Source organism: Lycorma delicatula, chromosome 5 (assembly GCF_047948215.1).
Source record: "Lycorma delicatula isolate Av1 chromosome 5, ASM4794821v1, whole genome shotgun sequence".
Lineage (NCBI taxonomy): Eukaryota > Metazoa > Arthropoda > Insecta > Hemiptera > Fulgoridae > Lycorma > Lycorma delicatula.
The window spans coordinates 158,631,976-158,652,194 of NC_134459.1; the positions used below are offsets into that span (position 1 = coordinate 158,631,976).

Consider the following 20,219-nt stretch of genomic DNA (forward strand, 5'->3'; position numbering starts at 1 on the left):
TTAAGTTGGATTACAATTTATATTTACTTTTTAATTGTTTTTTTGATTTTTGGGCATAATTTTTGTCTTATTGAATGATATTTTGTCAATGTTTGTTAGCAATGCCAAGTTGTTAGCAAATCTAAGGAAGTTTGTTTTGATTTTTTGGCCTATTTTTATTTTTGGGGGCATTTTTTTGCCATTCCCTCATTTTCTGTTCTCTCGTTTTCTGTTTTAATCCATTATTAGCTTAGGATTCCATGACCTGGTCTGGATAGCTTCTCCAGAGTCTAAAACCTCCCTGGTATTCTAGTTCTTTCTAGAATTGTAAACCGATCCTGTGGATGTTTTTAAAAGAATTTTGGATGTTGTATCTAGGAATGAAATTCCCCTGTAGTAATTAGGGTTTGTTTTGTCCACTTTTTGTGTAGTGGGTGAATGAGGACTGTCATCCAGTGTTCTAATAGTTCTTCCTTGATCCAGATGTTGACAAGCTGTAGATGAAAGGTGACTTGATCTCTACAAAGGTCTGATCTTCTATCACATTGTAATTCTTCATCTCACCCAGTGCTTGGAAGACTTCTTTCATTGTGAAAGGTTTGATGTTTTCTGAAGGTGGTGTTGGTGGTGTTACTGGGGCACTGGTGTTAAAATTTAGGAATTCTATTGGTCCATTGCAATTTAGGAGTTTGTTGAAATATTTTGCTAGGATTCCACATTTTTTATTGTTAAGGACAAGATTATGATTTTCATCCTTCATTAGTAGGACTGGAGGTTTGTATTTTGTGAGTTTGCGAGTTACTTTACAATTTTACTTTCCTTAGGGTTCAGGCGTTGACTTTTTACTTAGGTTCAGGTGGTCTCTTTTCTTTGTTTTACTAGATTTTGGAAGGATGTTTCTGATTTTTGGGATTGGTCAAATCCATGCTTGATGTCACTTCACAGTTTCGTAATATTTTCTGTTCCACCACCAATGCTATTTATAGGATTTTATTTAGGCCAATTCTTCTGTGATTTGTTTGAGGTTGTTGACTAAGTCTTCAAATTCTAGGTCTTCTATTTGTCTTTTAATTTGAGGGCCTTGTTTTGTTGCTTCCTTTGGGGAGTTAATTTAATTTTACTTTTGACTACGTAGTGATCTAAGCCTGTGTCTACTCATTGGAGGATTTTTATGTTGTAGATCTCTTTGTGATGGTATTTGTCTTTTAGTATAGTCCAGGTTTTGAGGTTTTCTTTAAAATATGTGGATTTCAAGATTAGGTTGTGGTTTTGCAGAGATTGATGAGTCTCTGTCCACCTTCATTTATTCTCTTTTAGGCAGGCCATTTTCCAGTGACATCTTTTTTCTCTGCCTAGTTGAGTATTATACTATGTTATAGTTAATTTATTTGTAGTTGAACAACAATACTATAGAAATAAAATAAACAAGCAAAAATAATAGTAAATTAATATGGAACAGTATTAACAAAATCATAGATAGACAATAAATGAAAGAGATAAAGAATCTAAAAGAAATGATAAGAACAAAAAATTTATTTATACAGGTTATAACCATTTTATATTGATGAGATAATTATAAATATAAAGGCCAGGGGGCTTGAGCCTATGATTCTTTCTTATATAAACCCACAAACCATAAAGAAGTTGGAATGAAATTAAAAACCTTGTAACATATTCAAGCCTACATTTGGATGGACTTAACAGTAATATAATAAAAACAGTAGCAAGATCTCTAAATTCTATCATTCATAATAAATAAATGTTTTGAAGAACGGATATAACCAAAGAATTTTAAAATAGCTAAAATAAAACCCCTTATAAAGACAGGTGACAGTAACAACAGGAAAAGTAATAAAATTTGGAATAGTGAAATATTCATTTAAACATAAAATAATTGAAACCTAATCAATGTGACTTTCAAGCAGACAAAGGAAGAGTTAACAGTTCTGTTATCTAAATGTTCACAAATAAATTTTTATTTTTTCCAACATTGTTACAGCATGTGATACTGTACCTCACAAAATTTTAAATTAGCAAAAATTGAAATAGGAATTTTGAATAAATTATTTGAAGATTATTCAGGAACTGGTCACAAATTTTAAAGAATGAAACTTTCATGAAATAAAAATTTAACTAACTATGGCCTCCCACAGGGTACTATTATCAGTCACCTGCTTTATTCTTACTGTATGTGATAATCTTATTGTATGTTGAGACTGGATATACAGAGTATCATGATGATCTGTGACTTTCCTAAGTTCATATTACTACATATTCTAAAATTCTTCATTTGTGAGTTATGGCTAGTGAAATCAAAGCAAAATGGATTTCAGTTACCACAGTGAAATGAGATCATAGAAAACTTTTAGAACATTAAGTGGCAGAATTAGTTATTTCTGATGGCTTTTGACCAGGAAAATTTATTAAAACAGATCCCAGAACTATATCCATAGTAGTTTTTGAGAAATCTGTGGTGAAAAATAATTGGGGTAAAAAAAACCCTGTTTTTTATGAACTTTTTTAAGAACTGTTAAAAAAAAGCATGAATAAACTAAACTGAGATAATTTAATTCTGAATAAAATTGTGTAAAAGAAGTTTAATAAAATAAAAGAAAAGTTACAAATTTTATTTAGAAACTGTACCATTAATATATTTCAGAGTACATAATGTAAACAAAAAAAATTGAAAAAACAAAATACACTGTTTATTTTTAAAAAAAATGGGAACAATTGTAAAATAAAAATAAAATTATAAAGATTATTTTTAATTAATTGAAAAATTATTTCAAAGTTGGCAATAAAATAACAGCTGATCCAACAATGTGCAATACTGTATTGGTCTTTAAATGATTCTGTAAGATATAGTGTTGTTGTCTGTGAAGATTTTCTGTGAATTTCAGTAAATATGTGATCAGTTTGCCATTAAAGTAATGCCATACTCATTTACAACAGAGGAATAACACTGATTTGGTATTCATTTTGGGCGTGTCTAATGGTAATGCTACATTGTTGCAGTAAAATACTAAATATTTTTCTTTCAAATCACAAGATTCCAGATCCCAAAACAATTAGCAGGACTTTTCACAATCTTCAGGAAATAGGTTCACTACCTATTACACCAGCTATATACAATCTGTCCAACACAACTTTTTATTGATGAAATTATTTATTACCAATGCAGATCAGCACAGTCCAGGCATAAGTACAGAACTTCTTTCTTCACGACAGTTAAAAAAAAAAGTTTTATCCTTATCATAAACAGTCAGTTGAAACATCTACACCCAGGAAACAAGTCTGCTTCGCTTATTTCTGCAACTCATGGAATACAAATTGACAACTCTACAAGTATGCTTTGTTTACAGATGAGGCAAATTTCACTTGAGATGACAACAACTTATGTAACGAGCAAACAGGGACAGAAGTAAATTCTCATGAAACAGTGGAAGGCAATTCAACACAGATTTAGCATCAATGTATGATGCGACCTCATATTATTACCTGGCCGCTTGATGATGTTCCTCTAGTGCTAAACGCAAAGCATACTTTCAGCATGAAGGCACATCTAAATCATCTGTCACAATGGATCTGTCGTGGAAGTCACATTCCTAGCCACCAAGATTGCCTGATTTAACACCTTTCAATTTATGCGACTGGGAATAGATGAAAAATATTATATACAAAACAAAAATAAATTCTCTTAAGGAATTGTCTGCATTATGGATGCAGCTGAGCAACTTAAGGACAGCCCTGAAGAATTAAAAAAAACAAAGCAGACAGAAGTGTGCCAAGAAATGGGTTAAAATGTTGGGCCCATTATTGAACATTTATAATATATTGGTATTATAATGAATACACTTAGGTCTTAACAGTTTATAGTTTCTAAATAAAATTTTAATTTTTTTTAACACTATTATTTTCAGAATTAAATTCTCTATAAATTTAGTTTAAAAATTTTATGTGTTATTACAAACAAATTTATTGTACGCCTAACGAACAGGGTATTTTACCCTCTTAATCAGTTTTCACCCCAGATTTCTCAAAAAGCTACTGAGGATACAGTCTTGGGACCTACTTTATTTGATTGCTCCTTAATTAACATTGTAAAAATTTCAGTACAACCCCATTTCACCAGGATAGCTGAAATCAGAGCAATTTGTAACTTGCAAACTGCATGCTCGGACATACTTTTATGTACTTTTCCTATTATTTTCATGAATAGAATAGATTATTCAGATAACGTACTCAAGATTAGATTACTCAGGAGAACTTCATGAAGGGGAAAAGTTTTAGTGTTCTCAGATGATACTGTAATTATTTTTTCTTAGACAAATTGGGAATGTATGAAAAAAATCACAAAAGGGTATACTTACAGTTAACTGGCTAGATGTTTAACGTCCTTAACTAATAATATAAAAAATTTGACATTCTTGCCTAATATATTAAAACCAGAAATAAAATAACATTAAAATTACATGAGAATTTACAGTGCTTTAATAATAATAGTAATGATTACTCATGACCTTTGTTGCAAAATGTTAGTTACACTAAATACCTTAAAGCTATCATCTATGAAAGATGGGATATAAAAACAAATACTATTCATGTATAAAACCTAAAATCTATGTTATGAAAATTTTCCAAATTCAATAGTATTATAAATGTTTATTATCATATGGGTGGAACTGGGAATAGACATATACACGAATGTCAAGTTTATCAAGCAAAAATGCATTGTAAAGGCAATTATGAAGAAACAAAGATTTACTTCAGCACAGTTATTTAAAGAATTTAAATTTTTAAAATATTCAGAAAAATTTACGCTAAAAAACCTATAAAAAAATATAAAAATAAATTTAGCATTAGACATACTGATTATGTATTTACATATTTATTTCTACATGAATCTGTAATACATTGTTCTAAACTCAGTTCAGTTCAGTTTAGAACTGATTATATTAGTACTAAATGAACCAATATTGTTCCAAAAACAATTATAGATAAAGCTATTAAAAAAATGTACATGAAATATGCTAGGGAATTGATTAAGGAATGCGGTGTTTTTTAATTTAACTTCCTTTTATAAATAAGTAAGAACTGAATTTAGAAACATTCAAACTAAGACCAGAATAACAAACAACTCATTGCCAGCAGTCAAGTTTTGCTTTTTTGCTTATGCTGGCAAGCCACTTTGTAAATGTTAATCTGTAAGTTGATTTCATTTGTTTTTATAATTATTGTGAACATTTGTAAATTGGATAAGATTTGAATTACGTTATACAGTCAATATTGTATGCAGTATAACATTTAAATTTTTTATTATTAATTCCTAAGCAGAAGTAATACCACCATTATGTTCTTAACTCTTTGGAAATTACTTCTTGATAATGTATTTTTTGATTCTATATTATTTACAGTGTAATGTACAAATAAGCCATAAAAGAGTACACAGCGATTGATAATATTCAAAAATGTTTACATTCCATAATAATGAATCTGATATATTTATCCATAAAACACAATTTATACAGTTAGAGCTAAAATTTGTAAACAATTCATAAATTAAAAATTATGTATTAATTTCAATAGTGTGTATCAGGTGATTCACATAGTTTTACCGGTACTTTGAGATTAAAAAACAATGAAAAAATTCATATAAACATGGGTAATAGAATAAAAAAACCAGTAACTGATGTTATTCAGGCAAAGTTAATGTATCTCTCAAAATCACTATCAAATTGAAAATTTGAGAAATTATGATTTAAATTTGTAAAGCAGAAATCAGCAAGCCAATGAATTTTATGTTGTCTCATCAATGCATTGCATGTTCTGAGTTACAAATTGTTCAATTGTGAATTTACTGTGAATTGTCCAATCAGCATAGTTTATTTGTGTGCAAGTTTCTTTTAAAAGACAGAAATATGCTAACATGGTATTTACCTTGGGGGGTGTGTGATGGAACTACAACTGCTGTAGCAGAATCAGAAGTATTCCTAACCACAAAGTGCCTCCCCACTTCTAACATGCTGGTTCGACATACTTAAATGATAAGCAATTTCCAGAGAATGGATAGGCTATGGCGAGCCACACTCATGGCCACCAAGATCATTTAACACAGTTAGATTTTTACATGTGAGGTTGGATGAAAATGTGTACAAGAGAAAAATTTATATACATGAGTTGGTTGCTCATATTACAGATGCTGTTGCATAAATTACAGAAGTCACACAGAATTGCAGCAAGAAATTCTCTTCCAAAGCACACAATTTGAATGCATGTGGCCAAATGTAATAAAGTAGAACAAATTTTTGAAAATTTACTGTAAACATCAGTAAAGTTTATTTTTTTAACATTCTATCAAGTGTATGTAAACTTCATTTTCTATCTTAGATAATATTTAAAAGTTTTCATACAGTTAAGTGCTAGCAATAAAATCCAATTTCTTGAAATTTAACTTCTTTTTTATTGGGCTATCTTACATAAATTTTCTCAGAATTAAAATTCATTGTTTTAATAATAGATTTTACACAATAGTCATTTAACAAAGTTTTTATTAACAAATACAAGAAAACAGATTTTTTTGTTTTCAACAGATGTAATGAAAACTACACTAGAGATGTTCTAGAACTTGTCAATTTGGTAGGTCAAAAATCAAAAGAAACCATAAAATTCCTAGAAGTTTAGTACAGTTTTATTTCACTCTTTTCCCAGGGTTCAAGATGAAATCTTTCACTAGCTGTTAACTCGCTAATGAAATGTTTCCAGATCTAGGTTTATACAAACTTTTTTCATTATTTTCACTTGTTGAATAAACTAAGGGCTCTTAACACTATGTGAATCATCCTATATAATTATATTTATAAAATTAATTCATAAGACAATAAATTAAAACAGATTTATTTCTATAGATATACTATGTAAATTTGTAATTTACATTTATAATTTTTTGATTATTTTATGCTGAATTAACAAACCTGTCTAAAGCACCCGTTAAATGCTCTGGTACAACATCAAAGTAATAATTTGTATGATCTAAACCAGTGAAAGCATTGCTTACACCACCATGCTCTGATAAGAATTTACTATACTCATTTTCTTTAGGAAATTTTTTGGTACCCAAAAACAGCATGTGTTCTAACAAATGAGCCAAACCAGGAATGTCTGGTGGATCACACATAAATCCTGCAAAATAAAATTCAATCACACAGACTTATCTAAGAAAAATAAATAATGTTATCTATCACAGTTTAATCTTTATAAGTATACTACGTATACTTATAAACCGAATTATAACCACCTAATGATATAGTATACACCAAGTAAAATGTCTAACTACTGAATATACATAATTGTTAAAAAGAATAAAAATGAAAGAAATATGAAATGATATGCACGATTAAGTTGGATTTTTTCTCTGATCTTAGGCAAATATATCATGCAGATCAGCCTGAAAAACTGGCATGGCAGTATACGAATAGGAGGTTGGCGTATAACCAACTTAAGGTTTCCTGATGTCGCTATTCTGTTTCCAGATCTGAAGTTGAAATGTAGGAGATATCTTTGACCATGTTCAGGCAGAAAATAAGGCACTAGGGCTGAAATTAAGCATTGCAAAAACAAAAGTTATGACTGTAGACAATTCAAACAATCTTCCAGTCAGTGATGCGCTGTGTGATTTTGAAGAGGTGGACCCCATTTTATATATTTAGGATCCAGAATAGATAAATATGAGGCCTTGTCAGCTGAAATATGAAGAATTATCTTTGTGAAGGAGGCAGTTTGAAAACTGACTGGTATTTGGAAGGATAGGAATAAAAGCTGAGACTGCTTCAGGTACTAGTGTTTCCAACAGTCATGTACGGTGTTAAGACCTGACAATCAATGTGGAAGACCAAAAGAGAATGATGCATTCAAAATGCGGGCCCACAGAAGAATGCTCTGCGTCGCATGGATGGAAAAGAGCAAATTAGCTGGGCATATAGAAAAGATTGTCCACAACCTTTTCAGCTTTTTTAAGCCATGTAATCCATAAGTCGGGCAAATATCTTGAGAAGCTAGTCATACAGGAAAAAATTGAAGGCAGCAGGTCATGCGGAAGACCGCTGTAAAGCTGGACCAAATTGAAGAGGTGACTGGAGAAATATTAAGTACATTGATTCGAATGGGAGAGGACTGAGTTATGACAGGAAATTATCAGAACGATATGAATTGGGTCAATCTCTCAAGACATGAGAGGAGGGATCACTGATTTGAACAAGCCAGTAACACATTTTTTAAAATACCAGTTATATTTTTCATACACGCAGGAAATTACAATATGTAGATTTATAGAATGCTTTATCATAAAATGCAGGTAATACACCAAAATATGATTTGTACAGCATAAAATATCCTCAGAACAACTACATTTGGAAATTTAAAACATACAGCTATAAAGAAAAATGGTTATAGAAAAAATACATTAAATTATAAATTTAATGAGATAACACTATAAAAAAAATCACATCTAAGTATTATATTTGTAACCTAAATACAGATGAAATGAATGATTAAGAACATTTTATAGCATGTCATTTTGAAGCTTTCAATCTTAAAATATGTTTAATTTATCAATATTAATGGTAATATAAATGGTAACTGCAGGACTAGCGCAGAAATATTTATACATAGGGCAAATCAAGATGTCATTTAAATAATGATTTTTAGAACACGTAAAGTTGTGAAGAAATAAAAATATAAAAACTTCTAATGTATCCAAACATCACATTAAAATCAAACACCATAAATAATATAGACTAGAAGGCAAGGGGCTCCATCCTGGACCCTCAACGCATTCATATCCTCAACTTTGTGAGAACATTAAATATTTTACAGATATTTATTAAAGAAAAAAAGATTAGTAATTTTATTTATACTTCTGTTGCAATGGTGACTGAAATAAAACTGAGTAAAAGGATTAATACATTTACACCATATAAACATCATTTGTATCAAGAAGCATGGTCCTTCTATACTTATTATTTTTATAAAAAATCTCAAAAAACTTATGTTTACAATAATTTTTTTTTAACAAAATGTAAAAAATAAGTCACAGAAGTAACAGAACTCCAAATGATGGTATTACACCAAAAGTCCATTATTTACCTCCATAAATGTTCATACTAAAATATCAATGAATAATTGAAGAGAGTATGTGTATCTTTTTCTAACAATATAATTTCATATAATTAACACTTAAAAGTTACATATAACTGAAGTAGAATAAAGAACTGCAATAAAAGCTGATAAATCGAAGTTCTAAACACTACAATCCTGAAGGTGGTCACACAATTTTGATTTACACATTAAAATTTTTTTCCCAACACATGTCATAACATTTCAATAGGAACTGCAGTTAGTTAACTTTTTATTATTTTATGGAGGTGGATCACCAAATATTCCTCAAATAAAAAAAAAAAATCACATGAAAGATCCAGTGATCTCAGGGATCAAGGATTATCAACCATAATACAATAATATGGTGTGGAAACGACGGTTTAAATGGACAATGAAACTACATTCATTGATTGCTCAGCTATGTGTGGACTGGTCATCCCATCCTATTGAAACCAGGTGTCAGGACTGATCAGGTTTCTCTTTAAAGATCTCTTGACAAATTGTGACACCAAATAGGTAACTTTTACAAAAATTTCTGCACAATTTTATTTAAAAATTTCAAAACTATTTTCAATCCTTCTAGGATTCAATGTTTAAAAATATGTCCACAAAATTCTGATAACTCTTCATATGAGGGCTATTCAGAGAAAGTAACACCAGTTGATAAAAATAGGAATTATTATGAACTTCTTTTAGCTACTTTTCTACATTTACTGATGACCAAATTAAAGCACTTGTCTGTAAACAAATTTTTGAATATCCTCATCATAAAACTGTCATCAGCAAATTAAGCCAGGTAGTAAGTAAGTGTGAATTAAGCCAGGTAAGTAATAAACACACATTTTCCACTCCTCATCACTTTTCAAAACGCTGCATCACTAACCACTTCATTTTCAGGAAAAAGTGGTATCACTGAGAGTCAAATCAGGGCTATATGGATGGTGTTAAACCTGTAAATTTGGTGTCCAGTGCATATTGCAATATACAGTCAAGCATTTTCATGAACAAAAATGATGCCTGAACTTAACACTCCTCGTCATTTATTTCATATGTCCGCTCTCAATTTCTTCAAAATCTCGCAGTAAGTTTCAGCTATGCTTCTTTCCATAAAATCAACATTGCAATGGGGGCACACCAGTTGTCCTTGAAAACCTGTAAATGCCTGTCAAACACTCCTTAAAAAAAGTTCATTGCATCAGTTTTTGGAACCATAAAGGTGTGATCTTAGTTGATTTTATGGAAAGAAGCATAGCAATTAATGCTGAAACTCTTTGATTTGACTCTCAGTGATATCACTTTTTCCTGAAAATGAAGTGGTTAGTGACTTAAACAAATTTTACCCATGTCTCACTGTGTTATGATGTGGTCAAGGGATTCAAAACTTTTTATGGTAACAGAGAAGGAAGGTTGTGCTGACCCCATCCTCTCAGGCACACCCAGCAAGCACAGAATTTGTGGAAGCCTAAACTACTTGTTATGATTTTATACATCACTGTTCACAATAGGTGAGGAAAAAATTTGAATAATTCTGTTATAGTGAATTGACAATTTGCTTGAATTTTCACCAACACTAGCAAGAAGTTAATCTATCACAATTTAGGGTCAACCCCTTCTTTCATTGTTGTGAATGTTTGTTCAACCTTCTTGAAACATTTATTTGGAGCACTGTGGTTTGTCAGAAACACCACGATATGGAACTACTACACACCGTATCCAAGGTGGGGGTGGCACAGGCACGCAGACTGTTTAGGATGTCCCAACACAGCCATCTCTGGGACATTTGCTGAGAGGACCCTACTCCACAGGGTATAAGAAAACAGCCTCATGCAGTATTAGACGAACCACCATGAAGAATCAAAAAATGACAAACCAGGCTTAGGAGCCTTTAAATTGAGTTACCTATAAATGAAAACCACATGAAAATTCTGGCCACAAAAGTGATTGTTTTACAATTAAATTTTGTTAAAACTATAAAAACCTAGACAGCACCCCACACCATCCCACGAAGAGATCATATAATTCAGTCAGCATATACGACTCCCTCCGGAGAAGGGGACACACATTACTCCCTCCAAATAACTAGAGCCCCGGTAGGCGAATTCCTGCTAGCCCGTAAGGTGCTAGTTCCGAAAGGACTTCAGCGGATGGACTGAAGGGAAATCACGCTGGCAGTACTAGGCTCAAAAGCTTATGTCTCCCACTGTCAGACCCAGTAAATAAATTTCACGCTGGTCTATACAGATAGGAACACAAATTACCAAATCAGTCTATAAATAAAACTTAAAATTTATAACCACCACTAAATAACCCATGAAACCCGCCTGAAAATAGAAAATTACAGCAGCAAGGGACATTGTCCAGGCTCTGCAATCTGTAGGGAGAAATATTGAAACTCCTGCCATTCTTGCGTTCCGTTCTGTTCCTGAAACATATGGCAACATTGTCTTACCACACTTGTCACTCAAGATATTCCCCACACAGACTGCAAAACATTCCAATGAATTTCAGCATCTGACAAGTTTGTTGCATGAAGGAAACAAGATGATGGGCATGCACTTCACAGTCTGGGGAATTTTCTATGATAGCAGTCATTTTGAACGAGTTATACAGATACAAATAACCAAGCAATACTTCCAATAATAATAATACTAGAATCGCACTGAACCAGGCTATTCAACTACGCAAAGATAGAATTTCTATCCCCACTCCTCTGTGCAATACCAAGGACTATTAGTTAAATGTTCTGAATAGTCCTTGCAAGTACATTTCATATTCACATAATACATTCATATATATTCCGCTTGTCATTTTGCAATTTAATTGTTTCATTTGATTTTTTTTATGATATCCGATACACATGGATGGACATCACATATTGAACAAATAAAATTCAGAAATTGTTAAATCATTAATACTGCTCAAATACTTTATCCCATTTTTTCATTTATTAAAATGAACTACGAAATTCCAGGAAAAGAATAACTTTATAAGAAATATTTTTAATTTAGCCAACGTAATGATAAAGTATTACTGTTCTATCAGTTCACAGCAAACAAAATATACACTTAATACAAATAGCCATAATTGTTTTGCAGAAACAAATTCTACAGCAATTCTGAACAATTAATACACATTACATATTAACAATTAATAATTTTTTATTTTGTAATTAAAAATTAATATCTGCTCTACATGGATATATTTGAAAATTATAATGTTATTTTAAAACAAAACTTTTGTTAATTAGATAATGAATTTTGATTTTAAAATAATTAAAAATAAAATAAAACACTTTTTCAATAGAACTAAATGAAGTAGATTAGTTAAAAATTTACTTTCTTATTATGTTTTGGTGGGGGTCCTAGTCAATAATTTAAACAAAAATATGTTTCTTTAATTGAAAGTCAACTTTTTTCTATAAAAGATATAGTTTTCTATTCTATATCAGATTTATATTATTTGAATAAGTTAAATTTTTATAAAATTCCAATAAATATAGAATAGAAATTTATGTAGTGTTATAAAATCCTCACTAGTCATATGAGCAGAGGTACAGTAGGTCTGAAAAGTTCTCAACTAAATGTTTGTAGTCTATACAATATACAAGTATCTCTCAGACAACCAAGGGGAACTATGCAGTATGATGTCTGATGAGTGTGTACAAAATTTCATCACGTTTCGTCACTCCAGTCGAGTTATATTCAGCTGCATACATTGTGTTCATGTGACTTTGTGCGAGCTCGCAACATAGAACAGAGCAGTACAATAAAATTTTTTTGTTAAAGTACAAAAATCTTTTGTTGAAACTTATTCTATGATACAGCAAGCATTCAGTGATGAAGCTGTACCTTGTACTACAACATACACGTGGTGGAAGCAGTTTAAAGACAGAAGAGATTTGTTGGATGATGAAGTGGAGGGTCTACAACAGCTATTGCACAATGAAAACTTTATGAAAGTTCACATGCTCCTGCTTGAACAACCTCATCTTACCCTTTGGGCCATAGCAGAAGAGCTAAACATTGGTAAAGGTACTGTACATACTAATCTAACAGAAAAAATTAGCTACGGAAAGGTGTGCTGTCGTTTCATTCCACACTTCTTAACCAAACAAGAACAGGTAATCTTTCTTGCGCTCAAGACTTCACTGAAACGCCCAATAGTGATCTGAATTTTTTGCAAACAATTGTAACTGGGAATGAAAAAGGCTGGTCTTTCATGTATGATCTGCAAATGAAGTGTCAATCCGCTGCTTAGTTGAGTCATAGAGCACAAAGATCAGTGAGAAAGTTAGGCAGCAAAAATCAAGAGTGAAAACTGATTTCATCATGAAATCAAAGCCTTTATCCCAACTGGTCGAACTGTGAATTCTAAATTTTCTTTGGAAGTAATGAAACGCCTGATGCATCGCATTCATCAAATCTAACCTGAGTACGAAGATCCTAGCAGATGGACTCTCTTGCACAACAATGTCCATTATTACACCACAATTCAAATCACAGTCTTATCCCACCCGCCCTACTCACCCAGATCTTGCTCCAGCAGACTATTTTCTGTTGAAGATGAAGGCCACTTTTTCGATTGACAATCCGGCTATCCAAAGGACTTTCACAGAGAAGATGAAAACTTGAAGATTGCAAAAGAGAAGCATTGTTTACAGATTATCTTATCATAAGACTGACACATCATCTATTTTAGAAAATTTTCCACATCCACTCGCTATACAAGACATGATTTTTTATTGTTTAAAAATTAATAATAATAAAATATCATGCTGTATAATAATTAAGCCAAATAATGAATTCTATTATGATGACCATAAACACTACAAAGTATATATTTAAACAAAAATATATTTAAAAAAAAATTCTTTAAGTCGTAACCAAAATACATGAACAATAATGTATTACAGCCTGATTACCAGAAGATGTGAGAGTGATACTGGGGCAAGATCTATGCGACAGAGGTAGCATAATTTACAGTGGCCTCAAAAAATTAAAATGAACATTCAAATGGCGAGTATCCCCCATTCCCGCTATTTGCTCCAAGCTTTGCCCACTTTTGCTGAGAGGTAGGGCAGGATCAGAGCAACACTCATGTAAAACAGAAAAAAAGCACGTGCAGTAATTGCACTGCTGAATTTTTTAGAGTTCAAAAACTAGATACAAACAATTTTAAACTAACAATATATTTCTAATAAGTAGCATAAATGAAATAGTCAATGGCACAAACAGCAAAATAAATCTTGTATGCAGAGATAAAATTTAAAACAAAAATGTCAAATTATCTTATCTCAACATCTTAACTTTAAGATAAATATGTAACATTGAATAATACAGTAACGTATTAATAATTTGTTAACGTAACAAATTAACAGTAAAAAATATTTTTTTAAAATGTATTATTTCTGTAACATCTTGGAAAATTACGCAGGTTTAAAATATCCACAACAGTATTTCTGAAATTGTACTAGTAAGTTATCTGAATGTTTTTCTACCTAATTTTAAATGGAATATTTTCTTTCAATACCTTTTTAGCATTGGTTAATACATTTATTACATTTTAAACATATTTTGACTGTCATTATAAATTTGTCCTTTAACTCATTTCACTGCCAATTTAAAATTTTTTTCTCAAACATTTATCATTCATTTGGCTCACTTTTCATTTAACAGTTTTGGTAACAGTTTTAAGTGATGTCCTTTTGTTTTGTTTTCTTTTAAACATTTAATAGACTAATAATGTATAGAAAGTGAGTCATAACATTTTTATATTATAAAAATTCTTTGTTTTGAGGATGTAAGTTTAGCATGTTCGAACATATGGATCACACGTTAATTTTATAAATACATATTGTCAATTGAACGTATATCATATATCTTTATTAATTTTAATATTTATGGTTATATTTATTTCATAAATATAATTTAACCAAACTTAACCTACACTCGCTTCAATCGCTAACCTTGACTAATTAAATTTAATAAATTTATTTACTTAATAAATTCAGTAATTATTGCAGTTATTTATTATTTAAATAATGAAAATACTCCTGTTAATTAGTCAAGGTTAGCGAGCGAAGCGAGCGTAGGTTAAGTTTGGTTAAATTTTATTTATAAAATAAATATAAATAACCATTTATTAAAATTAATAAAGAGACTGTTTGGAATCTATGTTAAACTCTTTATATCGGCCCATTTTCCACCGAAATCCGATTGACTACTTTGTTTTTAAATAAAGCTGTAGCTGCGGTGCCATTAATACGTAAGTACCACTGAATGTTTCTTAGATGCTGTGCATGACAAATGGAGAACATTACTGCCTCTCATAGTGAATTACTCTTCAGCCGGGATTGGTATTTAATTCAGCAGAGTGATATATACACCATGGCATTCAAAACCTACTGGATAATTATAACACCACAAAAAAATTCTTTGTTTGTGGGAAAATTCTGTTGACCCACAAACAGGAGAGAGCATACTCAAATGATAGAAAGTACACTTAGGTTGGTCAAACTGAATAAATTTTTTTTTTTTTTTTAATACCAGCGTAAACAGAAGGTATGAGTAGTCTACTGGTGTCGCACTCATACCTTCTATTTATGCCAGTATTAAGATAGATCTGATGATTTCTGGAAATTCAGAGGTTCTAGTTCAGCAATCATTGTAATCAAAAGTGTAAAGCACAGTTTATTAATTGCAAATACTTTACTTTTTGTGGGGTCACCTTTTTTTTTTTTTTTTTTTTTCTTAAACACCCCCAACATCCCCGGCCTCCGCCGTTAGGCTATGCGCAGGAATGTCGTAGTGTCGTGGCAGTCGACTTGCCCCCCTTGTCTTGCCTTTTCTTTGGCGTCCCATCGGGGTCCTCTCAGTTTCATCAAGATGCAGCAGCCCTCCCTTCTGGACGACCACTACATCCCTCCACTTAGAGGCTACCCTTCCCGTCCCTACACTAGGTTGCCGGCTACGCATTGCACGAAGCCGGCAAACCGACGCGTCCCCCTCTCAGACCCAAATGCAGGTCCCAAATGCATCATCGGAGCACCCCAACTGACCTTCATTCTTGCATATGAAGGAGCCAAAGCGTCCTCTGCATCCAGGCTGCCTCCCTGGCCCTGCACGGCGACCACGATTCGCCCCCTGTATTTTATTTTATTTATTTATTTTTTTTTTTTTCACCCATCCGCAGGACACAACACAAGTAATAAAACACACTCACACCACCACTTAGCCGCCATCAGGAAAACGCAGTTAAGCCTAGTAACACACCCATACAGAATACATAATTAAAGTCTATTCTTCCCATCCGTCTCATTCTTCGGCTTCGTCACCGCTGGTCGTGGCCTTCCTACACACGGTCGCAGTGATCGTGTATGCCATCCCGCCAGCAATATAAACACAAAAACATAACCAAAAGAAATGAAATACACACTACAATAAAATAAAATTTGTAAACACAGTAACTACTTCCCGCTGCTGCGTCAGCTCTCGTCGCAGTCAGCCACCACTATCACGTTGGCTGCGATTGCACTCCTCAACCGGCAGCAAAACACAAAACAACTCAATAAAATGACATAAAATAAGATAAATAAAACACAATCAGGACAATAGCGAAGAACCCTCCCTTCAGTTGCAGCCCATCACGTTGGCGTCTGAACTTATTCCTCCTTCCGCAATCCGCGGGCACGTTCGCTGTGAGTGCCCTCGTAACCGTTAGAAGGAACACAATCAATAAAATAAAATAATACCACAATCATACAATACAAGGAAAATACATAATAAATGAAACCCACTTCATGTTGTCTCTTCGGCGATGTCACCTCTAGCCGTGGCCCTCCTGCACACGGTCGAAGCGATCGTGCTTGTCATCTCGAGCCGGCCGTAGAGTACCAACCACAGTGACAATGGAGACAATGAATTCACAATACAATACAACACAAAAATAATATATATAGTAGAAGAAACACACAGTATACTTGCTAGGGACATTGCTGCTTACCCGCGCCTAGAAGTCTTCTCCCCCTCTCTTCCATGTACCTCCTTCGTCTTCAGGATGCTAGCCACCATGCTCTGTACCGCATCCCATTCTCTCTTCCCTTTCAGCATGTGAGCTACAGTTGTTTCTGGAGTGAGGCCATCTGTGCCATGCCTACGCCGGACCACAGCCCACCTTTCGCACTCGTAAAAGGTGTGCTCCGGCGTGTCATCCTGACCGCAGTAGAAGCACCTCGGTGTCAGTCTTCTCTTGAACCGATGTAGGTAGACCCCGAACTCCTCGTGTCCAGACAGGAACTGCGTGAGGAAGTAATCTACCTCCCCATGCCTCCGCCTGACCCACGGTCCCAAGTCCGGGATCAGTCTCCTGGTCCATGCCCCAGCCATAGCCGTTCTCCACATCTCCTGCCAGTTGACCATCAGCTGCCTCCCGGCTTCCGCCTTCGGCGTTCCTTCGTATGTGGAGACCAGCTGCGTGGCCCGCAGCTCGATGGGAGGCACCCCTGCGATGACTGCCACTGCGCATCCAGATACGGTGCGGTACGCCGATGTTATGCGTATCGCCTCTCTTCTGGTAAGGGAGGCTAGCATCCGTACGTTCTTCTTTCTCGAAAGTGCGTCCTTCCAGGCCGGGACCGCGTACAGCAAGACGGAGGAAACCACTGAAAGGATCAGCCGTCGCTTGCTCGCCCGTGGTCCGCTCTTGTTGCCCATTAGTTTTTGTAGAGCGTCTTGTATCTTCTCGGCCCTCTTAGTGACCTCTCTGAGGTGGGTGTTAGACAGCCCATTCTTGTCAATCCACACGCCCAGGTACTTAGCGCAACCGGACGTGTGGACCCGTACGTCGTCTACCATGAAGGACATTCCTCTCAGTCTTCTTCTGCCGGTGATCGGGACAGCTGCCGTCTTGTGCGGTGCCAGTCGTAGTCCTCTCTCCCCCAGCCATCTGCTGACGACTGCCACCGCCAAGTTTGCCTTATCTTCTACCTCCTCCTCCGTCCGTCCCGACACCATCAGCGCGAGGCCATCTGCGTACGCGACCGACTGGCATCCTTCCGGGAGTTCTTCCCGCAGAAGGCCGTCGTACGCGATGTTCCAAAGAAGAGGCCCAAGCACCGACCCCTGCGGAACGCCTCCAAACATGCACTCTGCGTACCCGCAGAGATCTCTCATGCAGATAGTCATTTATTACGGCGAGCAAGTAGCCGCTGATCCCATGATCACTCCCCATGGCACGCTGTTAAATGCATTCCTGATGTGTAGGAGAATGATCAATGGGATTTTCCTTCGTCGCCACGTGCCTGCCGACTGAACTCTGGCCCACTCTAGCACCCGTCGGACGGCGTCGACGGTCGATCTTCCCCGAACGAAGCCGTACTGGTCTGGGGAAAGACCTCCGCCCGCCTCAATCTCCGACCGCAATCTTTCAGCGATCAGTCTCTCATACAGCTTTCCCATCGTGTTGAGACAGATCGGCCGGTATTCCCTGGTTTCTTCGGCTCCCGGTTTCGGGAGGAGGACCAACCTGGCCTCCTTCCAACAGTCGGGAAAACTCCCCGTGGACAATGCCCCACTGAACATGTCTAACACCGTCCACGGGTGCCTATCCACCAACACCTTCACGATGGACCCAGGGATGTTATCTGGGCCTGGGCTCTTCCGCAGGCTCATCTTCTTGGACGCCCACTGTAGTTCTTCTACAGTGAAGCGCCTTTGTTGATCACCAGCTATCGGTTCCCATTCCTCCTCTTCGACGTGGAAGAGTTCCGTTATCGCTGTGAGAGACTGTTCCCTTGTCAATGGGGTCAGGCGCCTACCAAACTTCTTGGTGACGATTTGGTAGGCCCTGCCCCACGGATCTTGCTCCAGGTCTTCCACGAGCTATAGCTCGTCATGCGTTCATTTGAATGAAGCGTCCGCTCCAGGTCACTGTCTGCAGCATATACTTGCCGTATTTTGATTGGAATAAGGATGACATAGCAGGACTAATTTCCGAGCTTCCCCCACCTGTTTTACTGGTGGGTGACTTTAATGCTCATAATACTCTTTGGGGATCAGATCGAGTAGATCCCCGTGGAAGAGAACTGGAAGGGTTCCTGATGAATTTTGAACTTATTATTTTAAAAGACGGATCAGGAACCTTTTTTAATGCCAGAGATGGATCGACGTAATGTATAGATCTTGCACTTATAAGCGGATCGATAGCACCGAGGTACAGCTTCCATGTTATAGACGATCTGCATGGAAGCGATCATTTCCCGGTGCAAATTGTAACTGATGTTACAAGAACAATATATCCCATCCCTAAAAGATGGTTATTTGAAAAGGCAGACTGGACGAGCTTCACAGCTAGAATGATACTCCCGGAAACAACTGGAGTTATCGGAGACGATGTCGACGCCATAACAAATGAAATAATTGAGTCGGCATAGAGATATATTCCCAAAACATCTGGGAAACTTACAAAGAAACCCGTTCCATGGTGGAACGATGAAATAAGTGAAGCTATAAAAAGAAAGAAAAGGGCGTATAATGCCTTTAAGAAGCGTCCTAGTATAGAAAATCTTGTTGCCTTTAAGAAATACAGGGCGTATGCAAAACGTCTTATGATAGATTCGAAAAAACGATCCTGGCAGCAATACGTGTCATCCATCGACAAAACTACTACTGCATCAGATGTTTGGAGGAAAGTGAAGGCGATTTGTGGGCGTAATGATTTTGCTCCCATAACTAGCCTTCAAGATGAAGATGAAATAAAAGATACTCCATATGAAATTGCAGAGCTGTTATCCAATCACTTCGAAAAGACCAGCAAAACGGCCAACTACGAGGAAGGTTTTCGAACCAAAAAAGAAGAACTCGAAGGTCTACTAAATTTTAGAACTGAGTATATAATTACTCATATAATGTACCATTTAAAATGGAAGAATTCGCGAAAGCGTTCGAAAAAGCAGGTAACACAGCTGCTGGTCCAGATGAAATCCACTATAATATGATCAGGCAGCTGAATACCACTGCAAAGTGTAGATTATTAGAACTTTATAATAAAATATGGCGGGATGGAATGTACCCGCAGCAGTGGAAAAAAGC

The 20,219-nt window shown here is 35.0% G+C and overlaps 1 protein-coding gene across 1 annotated transcript in view; it reads right to left on the bottom strand.

Annotated features, from left to right (window-relative positions):
• The window catches only part of LOC142325532 (insulin-degrading enzyme-like), an 86,821-nt gene that overhangs the window by 62,337 nt on the left and 4,265 nt on the right, over positions 1 to 20,219 (bottom strand). Inside the window, 1 exon segment of the mRNA XM_075367398.1 lies at positions 6,951 to 7,158. Coding sequence (XP_075223513.1) covers positions 6,951 to 7,158 — 208 coding nt within the window.